Source organism: Cololabis saira, chromosome 23, assembly GCF_033807715.1.
Source record: "Cololabis saira isolate AMF1-May2022 chromosome 23, fColSai1.1, whole genome shotgun sequence".
Classification (NCBI taxonomy): Eukaryota; Metazoa; Chordata; class Actinopteri; order Beloniformes; family Belonidae; genus Cololabis; species Cololabis saira.
In genome coordinates, this window is record NC_084609.1 from 24108188 (window position 1) to 24127459 (window position 19272).

Sequence of the window (19272 nt, forward strand, 5' to 3'; positions counted from 1 at the left end):
ACATCAGAGGAGAATATCTTCTGGTTTTAGGCTCCTTCACAGTAAAAACCTTGCTCCTCATCAGTTTAAGTTTTTGAATATTTTTTCTGTTTCTGTTGAAAGTCACTTACACTCAATCAATCAATCAATCAATCAATCAATCAATCAATCTTTATTTGTATAGCACATTTAAACCACCAAGGTTGACCAAAGTGCTTCACAGAAGTTTAACAACAAATAAATAATAAATGCTAAAACAAACACAGTAATAATTAAAAACACAAAAATTTTAAATTACTAGTAAAAACCCCAATAAAATTTAAATTGGTAAAAATTACCTTAAAAGTGACTATTAGGTGCCACTCAACTAATTTTGGTTTATTTAGTCCAGGGGTCGGCAACCCGCGACTCTAGAGCCGCATGCGGCTCTTTAGCGCCGCCCTAGTGGCTCCTGGAGCTTTTTAAAAATTGTTTGACCTTTTTTTTCCTTTTTTTCTCTTTTTTTTTTCTTTTTTTCTTTTTTTCTTCTTTTTTCTATTTTTTTCTTCCTTTTTCCTTTCATTTTTAATCTCAACATTTCGACTTTTGTCTCGACATTTCAACTTTTTTCACAAGATTGTACTTCAACATTACTCTTGACATTTCCACTTTTTTCTCGAAATTTTGACTTTTTTCTCGACATTTCCACTTTTTTCTCAACATTTCGACTTTTTTCTCGACATTTCGACTTTTTTCTCGAGATTGTACTTCAACATTAAGCTTGACATTTTGAATGTTTTTCTTGACATTTTGACTTTTTTCTCGACATTTCGACTTTTTTCTCAACATTTCGCCTTTCGCCATTTGCCTTCATTCTAAGGCTTATACATACAAGACTTTTCATTTTTTGCGGCTCCAGACATATTTGGTTTTTGTGTTTTTGGTCCAATACAGCTCTTTCAACATTTTGGGTTGCCGACCCCTGATTTAGTCAAACAAATAAGTACTTAATAAAAAAAAAAGAGTAATATTAACAGATAAAGCAAGAGTCCTTAGCAGAACAACATGACCACTTAGTGTAACTGTTAAGAGACAAACAGGAAGAGTTTTGTCTCGCACCTCAAGCAGGACTCTGTAAAAGTAAACCAAAAGTGGTTTTCTGGGCCTGCATGTGTGTTTGTTGTGATGTATGTGTGATACACGCAGATAATACTAAAGTGGACAAGGAGACTCAGTTGTCAAACCATGTCACCATGTTGGCAGGGATTCACGTGGTAAATGGTGCCGCGGCAGGGAACGTCTCTGTCAGACAAGCTAAAAATAAACTGAATCTCTCAAGTAAAGCAGCGGGGAAGACGGGCCGCTGGCTGACACTGACATGTCGTTTACAGTCATTACAAACTGCCTCTAAACTGTGTGTAAGTTTGCATCACTGTCTATCTTCCATCATCTTGAAATAGAGGAGATGACGAAGGAAAACAGGAGCTGCTACATTTAACCTTTCAAAAATGTCATGCGCTTGAGCATTCCCAGGTTTTTTTGTTAAGTCTCTGCATTTCATGATTTTACAGTCTTGTGTGTTTTTGTTTTATCTTTCCTCTCTGTCTCACTTGCTTGTTGCCACCTGTGTCCTGTCAGCCCTGGATTTGGTCTGTGTGTTTCCGTCTGAAACAAGGAGGACAGCGACCCTCCAGGACTTGGAACCCCCTGACTCAGACTTGGAGATCATTTGCGGCAAATCCTAATTAAAAACATTGTTAATTAAGTTTTAATTATTTAAAGACCATAGTTTTTTAAAGATAGGAACATGAAGCACATATTACCTCCATCATTTCACATTGGACATTTCTATCATTTGTAAATGTAATGTGTACACTATTAACTATTTATCAGTATTTTAATTTCCAACCAACTGATTTAAACGTATTAACTAATGTTTGTATCAAAACTCCCACATAGATAAATCAACTTAGTTTTAAAGGCTTTAAGAAACCGTGCCACCGTCTTCTTACAGGACAAACTCAAAATCTTACCAGGAATACGTGTCTTATTTCTAGTTAAAATGTCAAATTTTTAGTCAAAAAAATCTCATTACACTTAAAACAAGACCCATCACTGGAAAAAACAACAATTTTCACCTGTTTCAAGTAGATTTTCACTTAAAATAAGTAGAAAAATCTGCCAATAGAACAAGATTTTTTTTGCCTGTAATGAGAAGATAAATCTTGTCCCACTGGCAGATTTTTCCAATTATTTTCAAGTGAAAATTTACTTGAAACAGGTGAAAATTGTGAAATAACAAGTTATTTTTCTGGTAATGACTTGTTTTAAGTGTAATGAGATTTTTTTTACTAAAAAGGAGACATTTAAACTAGAAATAAGACAAATATTCCTGGTAAGATTTTGAGTTTTGCAGTGAAGGGAAGGAGTTTCATGTAGGATCTGTGCTCGGAGACATCAGGGCACCAGTTGCTAGACAAAGCTTTGCAGGAAGTGGTTAGACGTAAAGATGAGATGGAGCAAACGAGCTATGGCAAAGAAGATTTTCTCAAACACAGGAGTCAGGAGAGTTGAGGCTCATCCAAGAGCTGAAGCTGTAAACTCACAGCTGTAATTCAGGGTGAAGAACTATTTTGATTTACCGATAGAAGTTGCCGTGTTAGACATTTCTGCAGCAGTCTGTTGCGTCTTACCAGTCCCCACAGGTGGTTACCTGAACTAGCTTCACAGACAAAGCTTTCACACAACTGTCACAGACCATTTTAATTCTTGCACATGCTCAGAACAACAGTGCGGGCAGGCACATCAAGATGTCACTCTAGTATGCATTTTAACATAGCTTTGCAAATGATGGATTTTTATCAAATACACTTATACAGCAAAACAGAAATACAATTCACCAAGACCATTTTTGATTTTCCTCTATCTTTATGGTCAGCCAGGTAATCTGCCATTGGATGTGTCGAGGTATCATCACAGAGAAGATGGATATGTGCAGGGAACGACAGCTTGGAGCAGCATGGAGATGATCCTGCACGTCACCAAAAACCCTCCCTCTAAGTCAGAGAAGGACTGTCATTTTTCAAGCTAGAACTGAACAATGACACCAAAGATCCGTCATGGTGTTGGTGTTTAGCTCCTGTTTCATTTTGATTGGGTGGCTGCCCAATGTAAGCTTTAATGTGTGTAGAAACATTTATGAGTAAGAATGTTTGTAATGAATAAGATTCTACGCAGGTGAACATAAATTCACATTATAAATAATGTACGCATTTATGTATAGATGAATACAGGGGTTCAGGGTAAATAGTGTTCATATACAGTGACATAGAACTGCACATGGCAATAAAAACTCAGGGATCTTCTACTTTATACTCAGGTTTACCACAATATATATTTATACTGTGTAAAATTCTTACAATTAATTTGTGTAACTTCTAAGTACATCAAGATTTTTTTATTTTATGTTTAAGCATTTCTGTTACTTTATACTGCCATCATGTTTGAAATAAAGATCTTTGAAATGAATTGAATGTGCAACTAAAAAGAAGTTGAAGTTCTTTGGCTGACGGCTGGAGGCTGAATCTAGTAACGTGTCAATATTCACTGACTCACATGTTAAAAATGTTTAACTTTACAGCAGAGATGAACATATTTACAGTCTGGTTCAAAAAATAGTTTTGGTCTCCACCGATAATATGATACGGCTACAGGTTGGAGGGGGGGGTGACGGCATCACAGGCTGTCATGGTCTTAATGTGATGTAAGAAAGGAAATCAGAACCAAACAAATCCCAACAAACCCCCCAATGAAGTCCTTTATTTTGAAAGACTTGATAGGTTGTGTGAAAACACACCAAGTGGGACAAAAGAGATGTATTAAATCTGATGGGTTGTGACGATGCTTCGTTCTTGTGAAGGATTCAGTGTTTTGACAGAAAATGAAGCGAAACCATCATTATTTTTTCCCCTTCTGGGTAGTTTGTGCCTTTTTCAAAAACCATAACTTTTCTACCACCAGTGTGCAGCAGGTGATGTCGGAATGAATTCTCCTCGTTGTTGTTGTCCCTTGTGATGTCATAGAACTAAATTGCATCACAGTGGAATCACTGAGTTCCAAAACCAACTGCTTGGAATGTAAATGTGAGCAACATTTACATTTGATCTGAACTTCTGGATACCAGCAGTGACGTTTGAGTGTGAATAATTCCTGAACTTCTGGATACCAGCAGTGAAGTTTGCGTGTGAATTATTCCTGTTTAAGATTAACATGAATAACTTGATTTTTGAGTCGTCCGACGTCCGCCATCTTCCAACCTCTGAGAGAGATTCAGGTGACACATCAGTTGCTTTTCATGCAAAAACCTTCCTGTTGACTCTGTGTTAGTCTGTATTGATGTATATGTCTCAACTTAACTAGAAAATATGAGTAAAACAAATATTTTTACATATTTTTTTACTTTAAACTAAAGATTTTCTGTTTTTTAATCATCAAATTGTCTTTGTTATTCTCTAGGAAACTAGTTTTTTCTCTTTTATGTCAAGAAACACACTTTGTTAAAGCTTACTGGATGCTGCTGAAAACAAATGACATATATTTGTGTTTATACTGTGTTACTTGCAGTTAAACAAGATTTTAAGACGCCGAACAGCATAAATGACTTATTTCTGGGGGGTTTTAGCAGGTTGATGCTGATGTGTGCTGCTTCAGAGTCGCTAGTGAATCAAAACAGATTTTGAAACCAAAGTCTAAAAACACTGTGGATAGACTTAAATTCACATTTTATTTATATAAAAAACTCATTGCCAATATGCTGCTTACTAACATGTATTCACAGGTTACTAACTAGTTGAATTACTTGGGGGGTTTTGTTAATTTTTCCATTGGAAAATGAATATAAATACATTCAAAATGAATATTTCACTGCCAAACCTTTTTGAAGTTATGATAAACATAGTTATTCATATTCAGCCAAGAACTTAACACATTCAGTTAATAATAATAATTGCATATAACTGTAATAATGCAGAACTTTATAAAAGAGAGAGATCAAATATGAACTCTCTGATGTCAGGACTGCAGGTTTTACTACATGCATCCAAGTTAATATGAGCTTCTTTTCCTGGTTTCAGAGGGCGGTGGCAGCACCACCAAACCCATCATCGTCCTCTGGGAGGATGACAGGGTTCCTGCCATTAAGAGGAAGGCCAGCAGGCCTCCAGAGGCCCCTGGAAAGAGGTCCAGGGATGGAGGTGAACCTGCTGCTGTCTCAGCAGAGACCGTCAAGGAGAGGAAGAGGGAGAGCTGTACCGAGTGGCTGTCGACCACAGAGACCCCTGGTAGCTGTGATGTCCAGCCAAGCTCCAGCAACCCCTCAACCCCCCGACAGGACAACAGGAACACCTACATGTCAAACACAGAGAGGAGAGGTACATTCATGGTGGTCTGAAGACACATGAAGGACCTTTTACTGTCATATTTAGCTCACCACCTATCCAACTATAGACATGGAGGGGTTCTTCACTCTTGTAGTGAATGTGTCCGTGTTTGTGTCTGCAGCACATTTTGAAGCAACGTACCTGCAGCTTGAGATTCTCGGGGTAGGCGGCTTTGGATCAGTTTATTCTGGGAGAAGAAGAGCTGATCGTTTCCCGGTAGGTATCACACCTCTCTTCTAAAGCCTCATGAGTACCATCTCTAATTGACACACTGCTGACTCTGACCTGCAGGTGGCCATCAAACACATCCCTAAAAAGATTGTGAAGACTCGACCAGTGGTGAGCAGTCTGATCCTCAGTTTTGTTCTCCCGTTACGTTGTTGACGATCAAGAAGTCACACATACGAAACCGCATCTACTTCATCGTCTGTTTTGTTCCTCACATTTCAGTTCCACCTTGGGAAGGTGCACCAGGTCCCGCTGGAGGTGTTCCTCATGATGAAAGCAGCAGGCCGACCGGCTTCGCAGGGGAAATCTGCAGTCGTGTCGTTGTTGGACTGGTATGACCTGGAGCAGGAGGTTCTCCTGGTCATGGAGAGACCAGTTCCCTCCGTGGACCTGTTCACCTACATCATGAACAACGATGGTCCCCTGCAGGAGGACACGGCTCTGGTACTGAAGCTGGGTGGAAACCTGCTTTGTTGAAGCTTCCACGGAGAGCGGAACCAGCTCCTCCTGCAGCTCTTTAACCCACGTGTATCTCCTTGTTTCAGAGCATCATGAAGCAGGTGGTGGATGCAGTCATGCACATGCACTCCAACGGAGTCTTCCATCGAGACATCAAATCGGAGAACACCCTCATACAGACCGGCTCCGACGGTCTTCGAGTGAGGATCATAGACTTCGGATGTAGTTGCATCGTGACTGACCAAGTTTACCACGAGTTTGCCGGTACGTCTGACTCCCGTTCTCCGTTCCTCTGCTGATCTTCGTGCCTGGTCCTTAACTTCTCCTTCCTCCTGGCTTGTAGGAACCTTAGACTTGGCGCCCCCAGAGTTTTACCTGTGTGACAGCTACGAAGCTGGCCCCACCACAGTCTGGCAGTTAGGTGCTCTGCTCTATTTTATGCTGGATGGACTTCAACAATTTACCACCATCGAGTTCATCTGCAAGGAAAACAGATTCAGCAGTGAGCTGTCGCCCGGTAAGAGAAGGCTGTTTTGGGGACGATCGGAATCTCCCAGAAATAGGTGAGAGTATTTCCTGATCCGTAATGTTTGTGGCCTCTCTTCCAGGCTGCCTGGACCTACTGAATCTGTGTTTGGCTGTGGACCCTTCGGAGCGGGCCACCCTGGAGCAGCTGCAGCGGCACCCCTGCTTAACGCCACACTGCTCACCCTGATTCACCTCCCTGAGCTGTGGACTGGACAAACTCTTTTAATGACACTTTTTACTGTACATATACCGTTCTTTTTACAGTGTCTATTTTATTTTGTACTATTCTATTTCATTTATAGGCTACCTATTCTACTTTTATTACTTTATTTCTACTTAATCTGTTTTTGAAGGAAAACACCACTCCGTACTGCCTTTAAGTTTGTTGTGCCCTGTATAATGACAATAAAAGTCTGAATCTGAATCTGTCTCTGATATTTACAAACTAGTTTTGATACTAGAACTCCATCTCCAGTTACAAAACTGGCTATTAAGCTAATAAGCTAATAAATATTTTGATTGTGTGATTTGTGTCACTGACTGCATGATTATGAATATATTGCAGTGTCAACAATCGCCCCTAACTGCTTATTTCTAAAGAATCCGTTCATCCAACATAGTCTATGAAAAAACAGTTTGTTTTTTTTGGGTGGTGGCATTTCCCAGCTGTCACTGCTGCAAAAATACCATTTAGCTACCAATGAATGAGGACATACTGCACCAGTCACGAGAAAGCACTGAACAGAAGTCATACCAGCATCCTGACACTAAAAACTGCACAAAAAACAAGTCAACGCCTGGCTAACTTCGCTTACTACACTTCAGCCTCCATTAGCATCTGTTAGCAGTGATGCTAACAGACAAAGAGCAGCTGGTCAACTAAAATGACTAAGTTAACAAAACTTGGAGCTGTAAAAATTTAAATTTTCAATCTAAAACTGGGCATTTGGGAGATTGTCTCACTTTTGGAGCCTTTAGTTGTCAGCGGAGCAATAAGAGCCTCAACCTTGAGGTTAGATGTTTGGCACTTCAGCGACCACCTGAAGAGTCAAGGCAATTCTGGTCAGTTCAGAAGGATGCAGGACAACTTGGCTGCAGGAGTCGGCTATTCTGGGGCTGCCAGAAGAAACCAACGAGCTACAAGCCTTCACCTTCACCACTTTTCTGGTCTTAGTGAGGACTCGAGCAGCAGAGTTCTGGATGAGCTGCAGTTGTCTAAATAACTTTTTAAGCTGGATGTAAAGATGCTGTTACAATAATCAAGCTACTAAATATGAAAGCATGGACTAGTTTTTCCAGGTCCTGCTATACCCTTAAGGTGATAGTAGGCTGACTTTGTTGTTGCCTTAATGTGTTTTTCCTAATTGAGGTCTGAATCCATCACTACACTCATTACCTTTACATTTTACATTTACCTCAGTTTTATTTTTGTTTCGCTGGAGAAAGTTATGGCACATCCAGTCATTAATCTCCTCAATGCAATTACCAAGAGCCTGTACAGGAGGCTCTGTCTCCTGGTGCCATCTGCTTAGCTATGGCAGTTTATTTTGTTGTTTTTTATAATCACTAGTCACATCTCAGTCACTACACTTGTAAATACTGGGCGGCAAATGTGATGACAGTTCACTATTTGCTGTTCTAGCTGCCAATCAAAAGACCACACCCCTAATTATACATAAATGTGTTGCTTTTTTAATTTTACCTGATGCGGTAAAACTAAATCCACCACCTGAACAACTGCCATGGATGTGAAACAAACATTGTTAGAGCCCGGCTGTTTGTTTTTCTTCTGCAAAATTGGACATTGCCATTTTTCCATTTCTATTTCATTTTCTTGATTCATTCCAGACATGTCAAAACCTGTGTATTTTAATATGTGATTCAATGAAGATCGACTTGCTTTTACAGCCAGCCTCCAGTTAAACCCTCCAGTGGCCAGTCAAGGAACTGCAACTCTTCTCACTTCTGTATTGGCTCCAACCTGAAAGTCTGATTGTTGGCTCTTGATACCCATGCAAGAATGCTTTATGGTGTTTTAAATGCACCAGTTTTTATCAACTCAAGCATGCCAGTAACAAGAGACGTTGGCTGGCAGTAGTAGTAGTAGTAGTAGTCTGGTTCAGACCTTCATATTAACACTGACATTAAGTTGTAGGAAAGTATCAGTTTGAGTTGGGTTTCCCTCCAAAGATATCCATCAGTTTTCATGACACTGTGGGTCATTATGTGATTTCTATATTTAAGTCTTCATAGCCTGGTGAGTGCCTGACTAATAGGAGAGGGATTGTCAATGTAAAAATCTGATTCTCTTGACCACCGTATTTCTTTGACATCCAGCCACCTCTACTGAAGAGAGCAGACTCGAAATACGTAAACACACCAGATCATCGTCATTATTCTAACACAGTGACTAAAATCTACAGAAGTATCCTGAAGAAAGTCGAGCAGCTGATTGACTTCACTCTGGTGGACTGAGGTAAAGAGAAAACCGCCCATAACAGTGTGTTGACATAAAAGTCCCTTACTGCCACCATGTGGCCCATCATGGGCACTGCAGTTCACCAGTTCAAAGCAGAGAAGTACAAACTCAAGAAGCCAGAGGCATGAAGATACCTTAAATTCTTTTACTTAAATTAAAAAATGTACATCACATTATGGTTTTACAATAGACATGTCTTTTTAAAAACTCAGTGGTTTCTTTTTCAATGTACATTTCAATAACATCGTATACAAATTCCTCTTTGAGACGAGAAAAAGAAAAAAAGAACAAAAAAAAAAAAAAAGAAAAAGAAGAGGCCATTACAGCTGCTGTCAGTGATAAATTACACCCTAATGACTGCAGGTCTCCCAACACTTCCATTTACAATAAACTGACCAGATATTCTGAGTGCTGTCCTTGTTTTTAATTACTCATGTCAGTTATTCTAGCCTTGAGAAAATTAATATGCGCTTTGTCCAAAATGAGACGGTTAAGTAGTGAACACTCAGTGGGTGGATGTTGAAATGCCTTTGGAAAACTTTCATTAACACTGACACGCAATTAAAGGACTGCACAGTTAATCAAACAGTGAGGACACGAGCTTATGAAGAGCGAGACCTGGAGAAGACAACACCACTGTTTTTGACCAGGTCCTAGGAATCCCTTTGGCAGCTCGGCCAGAGCAGTCGACAACTAGACGAAGAGACGCTGCGTCTTCCTGGTCTCCTGCTCACCGCCAACACATCCCTGGAGAATCATTAAGTGTAAAAAAAAATAATAATAATAGAGGAGGATGTAATGGAGAAGATGCTGATCTGCTTTCCATAAATAGCTCCATGTTCAGGGCTTGGACCGGCAGCTGATGGTTTCCATGGTAACCTAACCTGCAGCATTCCATCATAGCACTGAAACTTTGCCACAAACGATCGTTATCTTAAGAGAAGCCCCTAAGTCCGAATTAAACATTGTCACTGTCAGACCAACAAGACATTACAGTAAACATCTGTTGAAAATTTGTCTTTGTTGAGTCAAAAAAATTAAATAAAATCCTGCTTTGGTTCTGTGTTCATCGTACGGGGCAGCTGGTCAACTTACTCTCATTTAGAGCCTTCTAGCAAAATAAACTATAAATCTGTTGCCTTCGAACAATACTTCATCAACAGCATTACATCCATGCTATAGATTTTCCACTTTAATAATAAGATAAAAATAAAAAATAATTATCAAGGCCTGCCCTGCACTAGAGCGGGTAAAAAATATATATATAATTTTCAACTTTCCCATAAAGACATTTAAAAAAAACATCTGACGTGTTTTTTTCGTCCAATAAAATAATGCATGTTCGAGAATTAAAAAAGAAAAAAAAGGTTGCTTTTGGCATTTAAACTAATTTTTCACGCTGAATGGTGCAAAAATAAATCCCTGGCTGGACAGAAAATACACAGTTGATATATTTGCATGAACCACATGGACAAAGTGTCAACAGCAGTGATGTTGTCTTTCCAGTCTAATGAAACACGTGAATCTGGCATTTACAGCAACTACCACTGAAATACGACCAAGTGTTGCAAAATACTGCTCTGACCGGCGTTTTCCAGTCAGGGACGAGTCGTGACGGGTGCACAGCCAATGAGAGGAGACGTTAATTCAACAACAGCAGTCCAGTCTTCATAACTCCACATTCAGGAATTCAAACTGGCTTAATTTCAGCCAAAAGAAAAAAGAAAAAACAACAAAAAAAAGAATATCTTACAACCATCTGTAAACATGAGCGTAGGCAGAACATGGCAGACAGAAAAATAAAAGTTTTGGCAAAAGAAAAATTCAAAATGCTCGACATTTATCACGTGATACATTCTGTGCTTTATCCGAGTGCGGCCCTGGTCGGGGGTCCCGGGGGCCCCCGGAGGGCCGCGCCTCATGTTCAACAGATCACAAAAAGGCTTCAGGTAAAAGCTTGGAGGCTACGACTAGCCGTCTAATCACACAGTGAGTCCGCAGATTCCACCTGCTCAAATATCCGACAGGTGTCCCCGTCCATGGATCCGGTTAATCCTCCACTAAAATTAAAATCCATGTCTGGGAAGGCAGCTGAAAATAAACTAAAACATACACGTGAAGAAGAAGAAGAAAAAAAAACAATAGCTATGACCAATAAGTTGAAATAAAAAAAACTTTTTTTGTTTGAACTGGTCTGCCGCGTCTCCGGCAGCTTCATATCCAGCCCGGCTGCTTCGGCTCGACCGCCACTAGAGGAGCGGTACGTGAGAGAAGCCTTGACACTTCAAACGTGAGAGAAAGAAAATGAACAGATCCAAAGAAAATGTCAAGGTCTCCCTTTTAACAGTGTTGAATGAGGTTGAGGAGGAAAATCAAAGCTTGTGCTGCCGAGATGGGGACTGGCGCTACGCTGCCGTCACTCTCTCTAGAAAGCGCGGGGAAGCGTCCGGTCCCGGGTCACCCCACGAGACCAACCAACGTCTCCCGCAGTTTGGCATTCGGTTTCTACACATGGTGCCGTTCTGCAGGGACAAAGACCAGCTTCGTTCCTGTGAACGGTGTCTCAAAATAAAGTGACGCTGAAATATTCTGATCAGTCTTCACGTCTAGCCACGTACACACAAATACTAGCATTTTTAAAACAAAAAGCCCACATGTAGAGCAACTAGAAGAGTGCTGGGGGGGCCTGAAGGGATTAATCTAGATTTAATAACATTGACCAACAAGCCTGAACACACACTTGGATTTGAATTTCTAGCTTTGAAATATTGAGATGCTAAGATATCTAGAAGTTGTTTGCGACCACAATCGTTCCTGTTCTTTTACTGGGACTTAGAAATACTGAATAATAAAAGGTAGAGGTAAGCCGGAGAACTTTGTCACATTCAGAGAGCATCTCCTCCGCTAGCTGCCCATCTAATGAGTGCACCGTTAGAAAAACACTACATTAAAAGAAAAAACAAACGCACACAAACACAGGCACAGCCCTGGCTCCGTGAGGTGGAAACGAGGTTCAGGCAGCCGCCTCCCTAAACCATAACAACATCGCTCCAGCCGTCACCGACGACGGGGGATAACGAAGTGTGACATCAAGGGGAGGCTTTTTCCTTCTTCTGTACTGGTGAGAGGATGAAGCCCTCCCCGTTTTTGTTGATCATTTCATTTATATAATAAACAGATGGGAGGTGATCCAAGAATCCTACCCTGCCTTTAATTGGGACACGGGCAGGTTTGGAGATTAACTTGCTTCCATGAACCTTTCCATGGTTACCTGTTTTAGTCTGTCAGCCCCATAGGCTACAGTAGTTCCATCATTTGTGTGTGGCGTAGCGCCATAAAGCGATACCCGTCATACGAGACGACCAGGATGGGAGTCCATAGTTACCCTGGGTTCTTTCTAGCAATCGTAGGGATGGAAATAATCAGATTTTACTTCAAATGAAGTGAAACGTGATATCTTAATATGAAAAAAACACAAAAAAAACCAACTCCTTGGTGTCAGTTTAGAAGAGAGGTGTGATAATCGGGACGGAAGACTGCGAGAGCTAGAGGAAACTTCCTGAAAGTGATCAAAATATTCCTTCAAATAAAACTACAAAATATATATTATAACATCCAAAGACACTTGGATAGGATAAAGGTTGGATAGGAGATGTCAGAAAGACCCTTCCTTCATTTCTACCGGTGATTCAGTTCTTTTTTGGTTGTTTTGATGTGAGAGCATTTAATGGCTCGTCATCAGTGTGTAGCGCAAATTTCAGGTAACATACAAAAACAAAAAGTAGAAACTAAAAGGTATCCTACCCAACTTTTAAGTGAAGCATCAACTGTTCTAATTTAACCTCAAGCAGGAACAGGACTTGATTGGCAGCTTTGATACTTTTGCTAACAGACTAGCTGAAGGTCAAACAAAAACCTCAACAGTTCCAGTTCAAACTTCTAGTAAAGTGCAGAAAACAAAGAAAGCTCTCTTTATACAGTTTTTGCCTCAACAAGTAGAGGTTTAAACATGGTTCTCCAACTGTGCCACACGTCAGTGTCCTCTACCACCAGCTACACACCCAAAAAGGCTGTTAAAGACAGAAAAAAAGGCAAAAAGCTCACGGCGAATTTCACGTATGCTCACAAACACAGAAGCAAATGCTGAACAATGCGTGTTCAGGATGGTGAGATCTGCTGTCCCTGCTGAAACGAGGCAGAAAAAAGGAGAACGAAGACAAACGCAGCAGCGATGTAAACTAACAGGAAGGCTTGGCATCCGTCAAGAAGAAACCTGACGTTTTCACGGCTAACAGAAATAAATAACAGTTGCGGACGACTCAGACATGTGCACATCTTAAGTTCTGTTGAGCTGTGCTGACAAAGCACCACTTTAACACCAATATAACGACATTAATGAGTTTGCTGTGAGTTATAGAGCCATAACGTACATTTGTTCCTACACGATTGGAAACTAAGAAAGAAAACAAAAAAAAAAACAAAACTAGAAAAAAAATAACATTATATCTGCTAGTTCTTTTTTTTCTCAAGATAGTAACTTTACATCCAGGTTGAGAGTCCGTTTAAGTCTTCCTAACACGGCGGGCTTAGCTCCGCTGACGGAGGGAGAAAGGAAGATGGAGTCACCTGACACAACGGCGCACACACACTCACACTAACACAGAAATGAGTGATCCGGCCGGTCCGGGAGGGGGAGAGGAGAGCCAGCCCCTCTGCAGCCCTCTGGCCATTGATAAAAACCACCCCGATCCTCAGGCGTCGGTCTAAACACGGGATTCACCAACTGGAGCCAGGCCACGACCGTCCCAGAGGAAGCTGAGGCCCGTCACCGGAGGGAGGGGCGTTTCAAACCGTCTTCCAGTTCAGGTGAAGCCCAGGAGGCGGCGCCTCCGGGTCTGTGGCGGCACGCAGGCGCTCTAGAGCTCCGCGCTGGCCGGGGGTTTACAGGTGGTCATGATCTTCATGTACTGAGTGAAGATGGCCTCGAAAGCCTCGTCTCTGTGGATCATGGCACCGAACACCAATGGCTGCAAGAGACACAGGGATTTAAGCAAGTAGTAAGGCAAGGCAAGTTTATTTGTATAGCAGGTAATAAATAATAATAATAAAGGTAATTCAAAGTGCTTTACGTCAACATTAAAAGCGGCAAGACACAATTAAACAGTAAATAACAAATAAAATGATAAGAAAAAAGGTAACATAATAGAAAGCACAAGTTGTTAAAAAGTACAGCAGTACAGCAGGTACACATCTCATTCTTAAAATGGCAAGAATTACGTTTCTACACTGCAAAAACTCACAATCTTACCAGGAAGATTTGTCTTATTTCTATTTATTTTATATTTATCTATTCTCATTTTTAGTCAAATAATCTCATTACACTTAAAACAAGAGTCATTACCAGAAAAATAACTTGTTATTTGACAATTTTCACCTGTTTCAAGTAAATTTTCACTTGAAATAAGTAGAAAAATCTGCCAGATGGACAAGATTTATCTTCTCATTACCAGCAAAAAAATCTTGTTCCACTGGCAGATTTTTCTACTTATTTTAAGTAAAAATCTGTTTGAAACAGGTGAAAATTGTTGTTTTTTTCCAGTGATGAGTCTTGTTTTAAGTGTAATGAGATTTTTTCGACTAAAAATTTGACATTTTAACTAGAAATAAGACAAATATTCCTGGTAAGATTTTGAGTTTTTGCAGTGTATACGGTCAAAACGTACAAAGACCGGGTCAAATACAGTATTACAAAAGTAATCTGTAACAATTCGTACTGTGAATTAAACCAATTTGATAATTCTATGCCACAATGCCTGTGTCCAGGTCTTATTTCACAGAAACAGAATTACGTTTCTGTACGGTCAAAACGTACAAGTAGTACTCATCTTTTACAACTTTTCCTATTTTTAACAAGGCAAAATCCTCATCATCGCTGCTCTGAATCAATCCTGCTATCCAAGTGCTCTCATGGAGGAGGTAGAGACTCTGGAGGGAGGCTGGAGGAGGCTCTGCAGGGGGAAACATGCTGCAGGGGGAAACATGCTGCAGGGGGAAACATGCTGCAGGGGTTTCTCCCGTGGAGTTTCAGGAAATTATAATCCCACATTCAGTCTTGTGGACTCCAGATCCCCTCCCTGAGAGAAATGTTCACCGGCTTCAAAAACACTGATCATTTTAGCCTCCATCGTGGCAGGAGAGCAGATGTTCAGGCTTTGGAACAAAAATAAGACACCGGTCTCCCTTGATGCCTTTGATTTCCCACAAATCAGCCGCCGCAGGTTCCCCAGATGGTTTGAGTTCAGGCTGCTGCAGGTCAACAGAGTTAATGACGGTTTATTTCCCATCAGCGGCTCGTTCGTGTTCCAGTTGTTACTGTGACGCTGATGTGTCTTCAGCCGTAACAGCCTGACTGTCTGACCCCGTCTGTCAGTCATGACAGCAGACAAAGAACATATCTGCTCCCCGTAGAGAAACAGTGAGTGTCCAGGGTCTGTTCTTATTTCCTCTATTGGCTGTATGAACGCAAAATATGGATGGAAACTTGTCCCCTATTTGTCAATGTAATTTGATTTTAATTGTGATAAAATAAGCTGTACAATTAGCAAGTAATAAACTGAAATTCTTAAAGTTATCGCTCCTTTAAGAGTGTGCGCTGTTGAAACTGACATGAATGTCTACACTGCAAAAACTCAAAATCTTACCAGGAATATTTGTCTTATTTCTAGTTAAAATGTCTAATTTTTAGTCAAAAACATCTCATTACACTTAAAACAAGAGTCATCACCAGAAAAATAACTTTAATTTTCACCTTTTTCAAGTAAATTTTCACTTGAAATAAGTAGAAAAATCTGCCAGTGGGACAAGATTTATCTTCTCATTACAAGCAAAAAAATCGTGTTCCACTGGCAGATTTTTCTACTTATTCTAAGTGAAAATCTACTTGAAACAGGTTAAAATTGTTGTTTTTTTCCAGTGATGAGTCTTGTTTTAAGTGTAATGAGATTTTTTACTGAAAATGAGACATTTTAACTAGAAATAAGACAAATATTCTTGTTAAGATTTTGAGTTTTTGCAGTGAAACACACTTAGACTCATTATTTTGGTCGACTGGGATGATTTAACATTCATCTTTAAGAGGAGGAGAAAACGTTACAAGGTAGAAATGATGACCTGCTATCTGATCAGATGTTTCTTTGTGAGTTACAAAATATCAGTAATCGGCAGACTTGGCGTGCTCACTCAAAAAGAGCAAAAGTGTGTCACCGGGTGCCAGTCCAAAAAACATATCAAAAAATCAAAATCCGACAGCACTCACTTTAAGTACAAAACTTTAATAAATGGTTAAATCACTGCACAGCAGCAGGAAATCTGACGCGTTTCAGCTTACAGCCGTCCTCAGCTGTGAGTTACACCCTGACCAGGTTTATCAAATGCCATTTTCTTGGGACAGACTGGATTGAAGACATAATTTTTTTAACAAAGGGATACAAGTTTGGGATGATTTGGATTCATGTGTCATCCCTGAGACTTCACCATTGATCCCACCTGCTGGGTTTTCTGGTTTGCGTCGTGGCCTTGTACCCTGCTCAACTCTCTCACTTGTGTTGCCTGATTCAACGAGCTCGTAAATCGGTTTAATGTTGGCACAGATGAGGAAATGGCTCCGATCCATCACTACAAAGTTTTCATGTCACAAAAACCCAAATGAAAACCCAAACTACTAAATATGATTTAATGTAGATTAGAACTTCTGCAACCCGTAAAACTCAGACCACCCTCAACTTTCCCCTCATCACTGAGCAAACTTATAACAGAACAAATCCAGCTTCCAGATCAGAGACTGAATTAAAATCTGAGTTTTATACATGATTTTAATGTGCAAAGCCAAACTTTTACTTCCAATCTTAACAGCTGACCTGGACATCCTACCATAAATACATCTCTGCAGTGTCCAGCTAAAGGCAGCAAAAGGTTATTCACCGCATTTTGTTAATTTGTAAATGGTAAGTTGAGTAAAAAGACAAACATATACTAGTAGTCTAGTATAGACAGCAGTCTTTACCTTCTGAGTGGAGGGAGTGGCTATGGAGATTCCCATCCCACTTCCTGGCAGGACTGACAACACTTTGTACTGTGAAGGAGAAGATCAGATGTTTTCATCTCAACTCTTCCACATCCATGCTTCAGTGTCTCCAGGACCAAGAAAACGGTGCAAACCTTCTGTATGTCTGTGATGTCCACCAGCTTGATGACTTTATTCTTCTTGGAGGAGCTGGACCGGGAGCTGGAGCTCTCAAAGCACAAGTAACTGACGGAGAGAAGAGAGAGGGGTTAGGATAGGCAGTCTCAGATCTCTTTTATGATCCTGGTCCTGCTCAACGTTTCTTCCCTCCTAAAGGGGAGTTTTTCTTGCCACTGTTTGGCTTAAGGTTTTTCTCCCACTAGGGGAGTTTTTAACCTGCCATTGTTTATGTTATGTAATAATTGCTCGGGGGTCATGTTCTGGTCTCTGGAAAGATGCTACAGACAACTTCTGTTGTAATAGACGCTATAGAAATAAAATTGAATTGAAAATTGAATTGCCTCCATGTGCAACACACAGCAATCTTCAACTAGTTCGAGAAGATGGCGAGAATTCGGATGGAAAAATCTCATACGCTTTTTTATCATTCCACACATTAAGACTAAACAAACACAACAAAAACAGAATTGTTGGCGAGGGTGTGATCATGTAGTAGCCAATTTTTCTCATATCTTTTGGACAGGTCCAAAAATACAATTATTCTGGCATAATGTTATCCAAACAACGGAGGAAATTGTAAATCTAAGAATACCTAAAGACCCATGGACTGTATATCTGGGACTTAATTGAAAAGAGAGACATCTACCTCTTCAAAATATTGACTGTTGCTGCTAAGAAGGCCCTGACAAGACTCTGGATGAGAAGAGATCCCCCAGAACTGAGACAATGGCTCGACATTGTTGAAGAAATATATGCCATGGAAAAATTGACTTTTTGTTTGAGAATTAGAGGAAGGGATTTTGCTCAAAAGTGGCAAAAATTGTCTACATTTAAGGTCAAATCCCAGCCATGCCATTAAAGAAGGGAAAGAAAAGAATGGCAAAATACTAAATCTCCCCCAGGAAGTTATGATGTTATAATTGTTACTATCATTTTGTATTTTTATTTATTTTTATTATTTTTTCCTCTTTCCTTTCTGTGAAACTTGAAAAAGACAAAATAAAAAGTATTAAAAAAAAAGAGAAAAAAGAAGAAAAAAAAAGAAAATTGAATTGACTATTGAATGCGCTTTCCACAGAGACTGATGCACTTACTTCTCTGTGACGTAAAGAACTCCGTTCCTGATGTAGTCTGTGGGCATCTTGCGGTCTCTGTTTATCAGGCAACACCTCCAGCCGTTCTCACACACTAAGAACACACAACATGGAGAACGTTGTTTGCTTAAAACGACAGAAATCCTTGATACTCTGCAACTAGATCATGTTTCAGTGTACAGCCTTTGAAAACGAAAGTTTTAATTTATTTACAGGACTGTCTCAGAAAATTAGAATATTGTGATTTTCTGTAATGCAATTACAAAAACAAAAATGTCATACAATCTGGATTTATTACAAATCAACTGAAATATTGCAAGCCTTTTATTATTTTAATATTGCTGATCATGGCTTACAGCTTAAGAAAACACAAATATCCTATCTCAAAAAATGTGAATATTCTGGGAATCTTAATCTTAAACTGTAAGCCATAATCAGCAATATTAAAATAATAAAAGGCTTGCAATATTTCAGTTGATTTGTAATGAATCCAGAATGTATGACATTTTTGTTTTTTTTAATTGCATTACAGAAAATAAAGAACTTTATCACAATATTCTAATTTTCTGAGACAGTCCTGTATTTTCAAAAAGCTGTAGTAAGCAGTCTCACCCGCCAGAGGGCGCTCTGACTCCAACAGGTTGAAGATCTCGTGGAAGGCTCCCTTCTTGGTGCTGTGAGAGCGACCGGTCTCCTCCTCCCTGCTCACGCCACACTGGATGGTGGCGAGGCTGCTCCGGGACACCACCGGCTGCACCTGCAGAGACGGGAGGTGGGGAAGATAAAAAAGGGCGGGGGGGAGGAAGAAAGAAAACAGAGGTAGAAAAAAACCCACAACAACGACAA

General features: G+C 40.1%; 1 protein-coding gene across 4 annotated transcripts in view; it reads right to left on the bottom strand.

The window, feature by feature from the left end:
• Window positions 1-10372: 10372 nt before the first annotated feature.
• Window positions 10373-19272, bottom strand: part of gramd4a (GRAM domain containing 4a) — a 60705-nt gene continuing 51805 nt past the window's right edge. For all 4 annotated transcript variants that reach the window (XM_061714455.1, XM_061714453.1, XM_061714454.1 and 1 more), the window contains 5 exons: window positions 19039-19183; window positions 18427-18520; window positions 17308-17398; window positions 17153-17221; window positions 10373-14117 (listed from right to left, as the gene is read on the bottom strand). In XM_061714455.1, coding sequence (XP_061570439.1) covers window positions 14007-14117; window positions 17153-17221; window positions 17308-17398; window positions 18427-18520; window positions 19039-19183 — 510 coding nt within the window. In that variant the 3' untranslated portion in view covers window positions 10373-14006. The remainder of the gene's footprint in view (window positions 14118-17152; window positions 17222-17307; window positions 17399-18426; window positions 18521-19038; window positions 19184-19272) is intronic.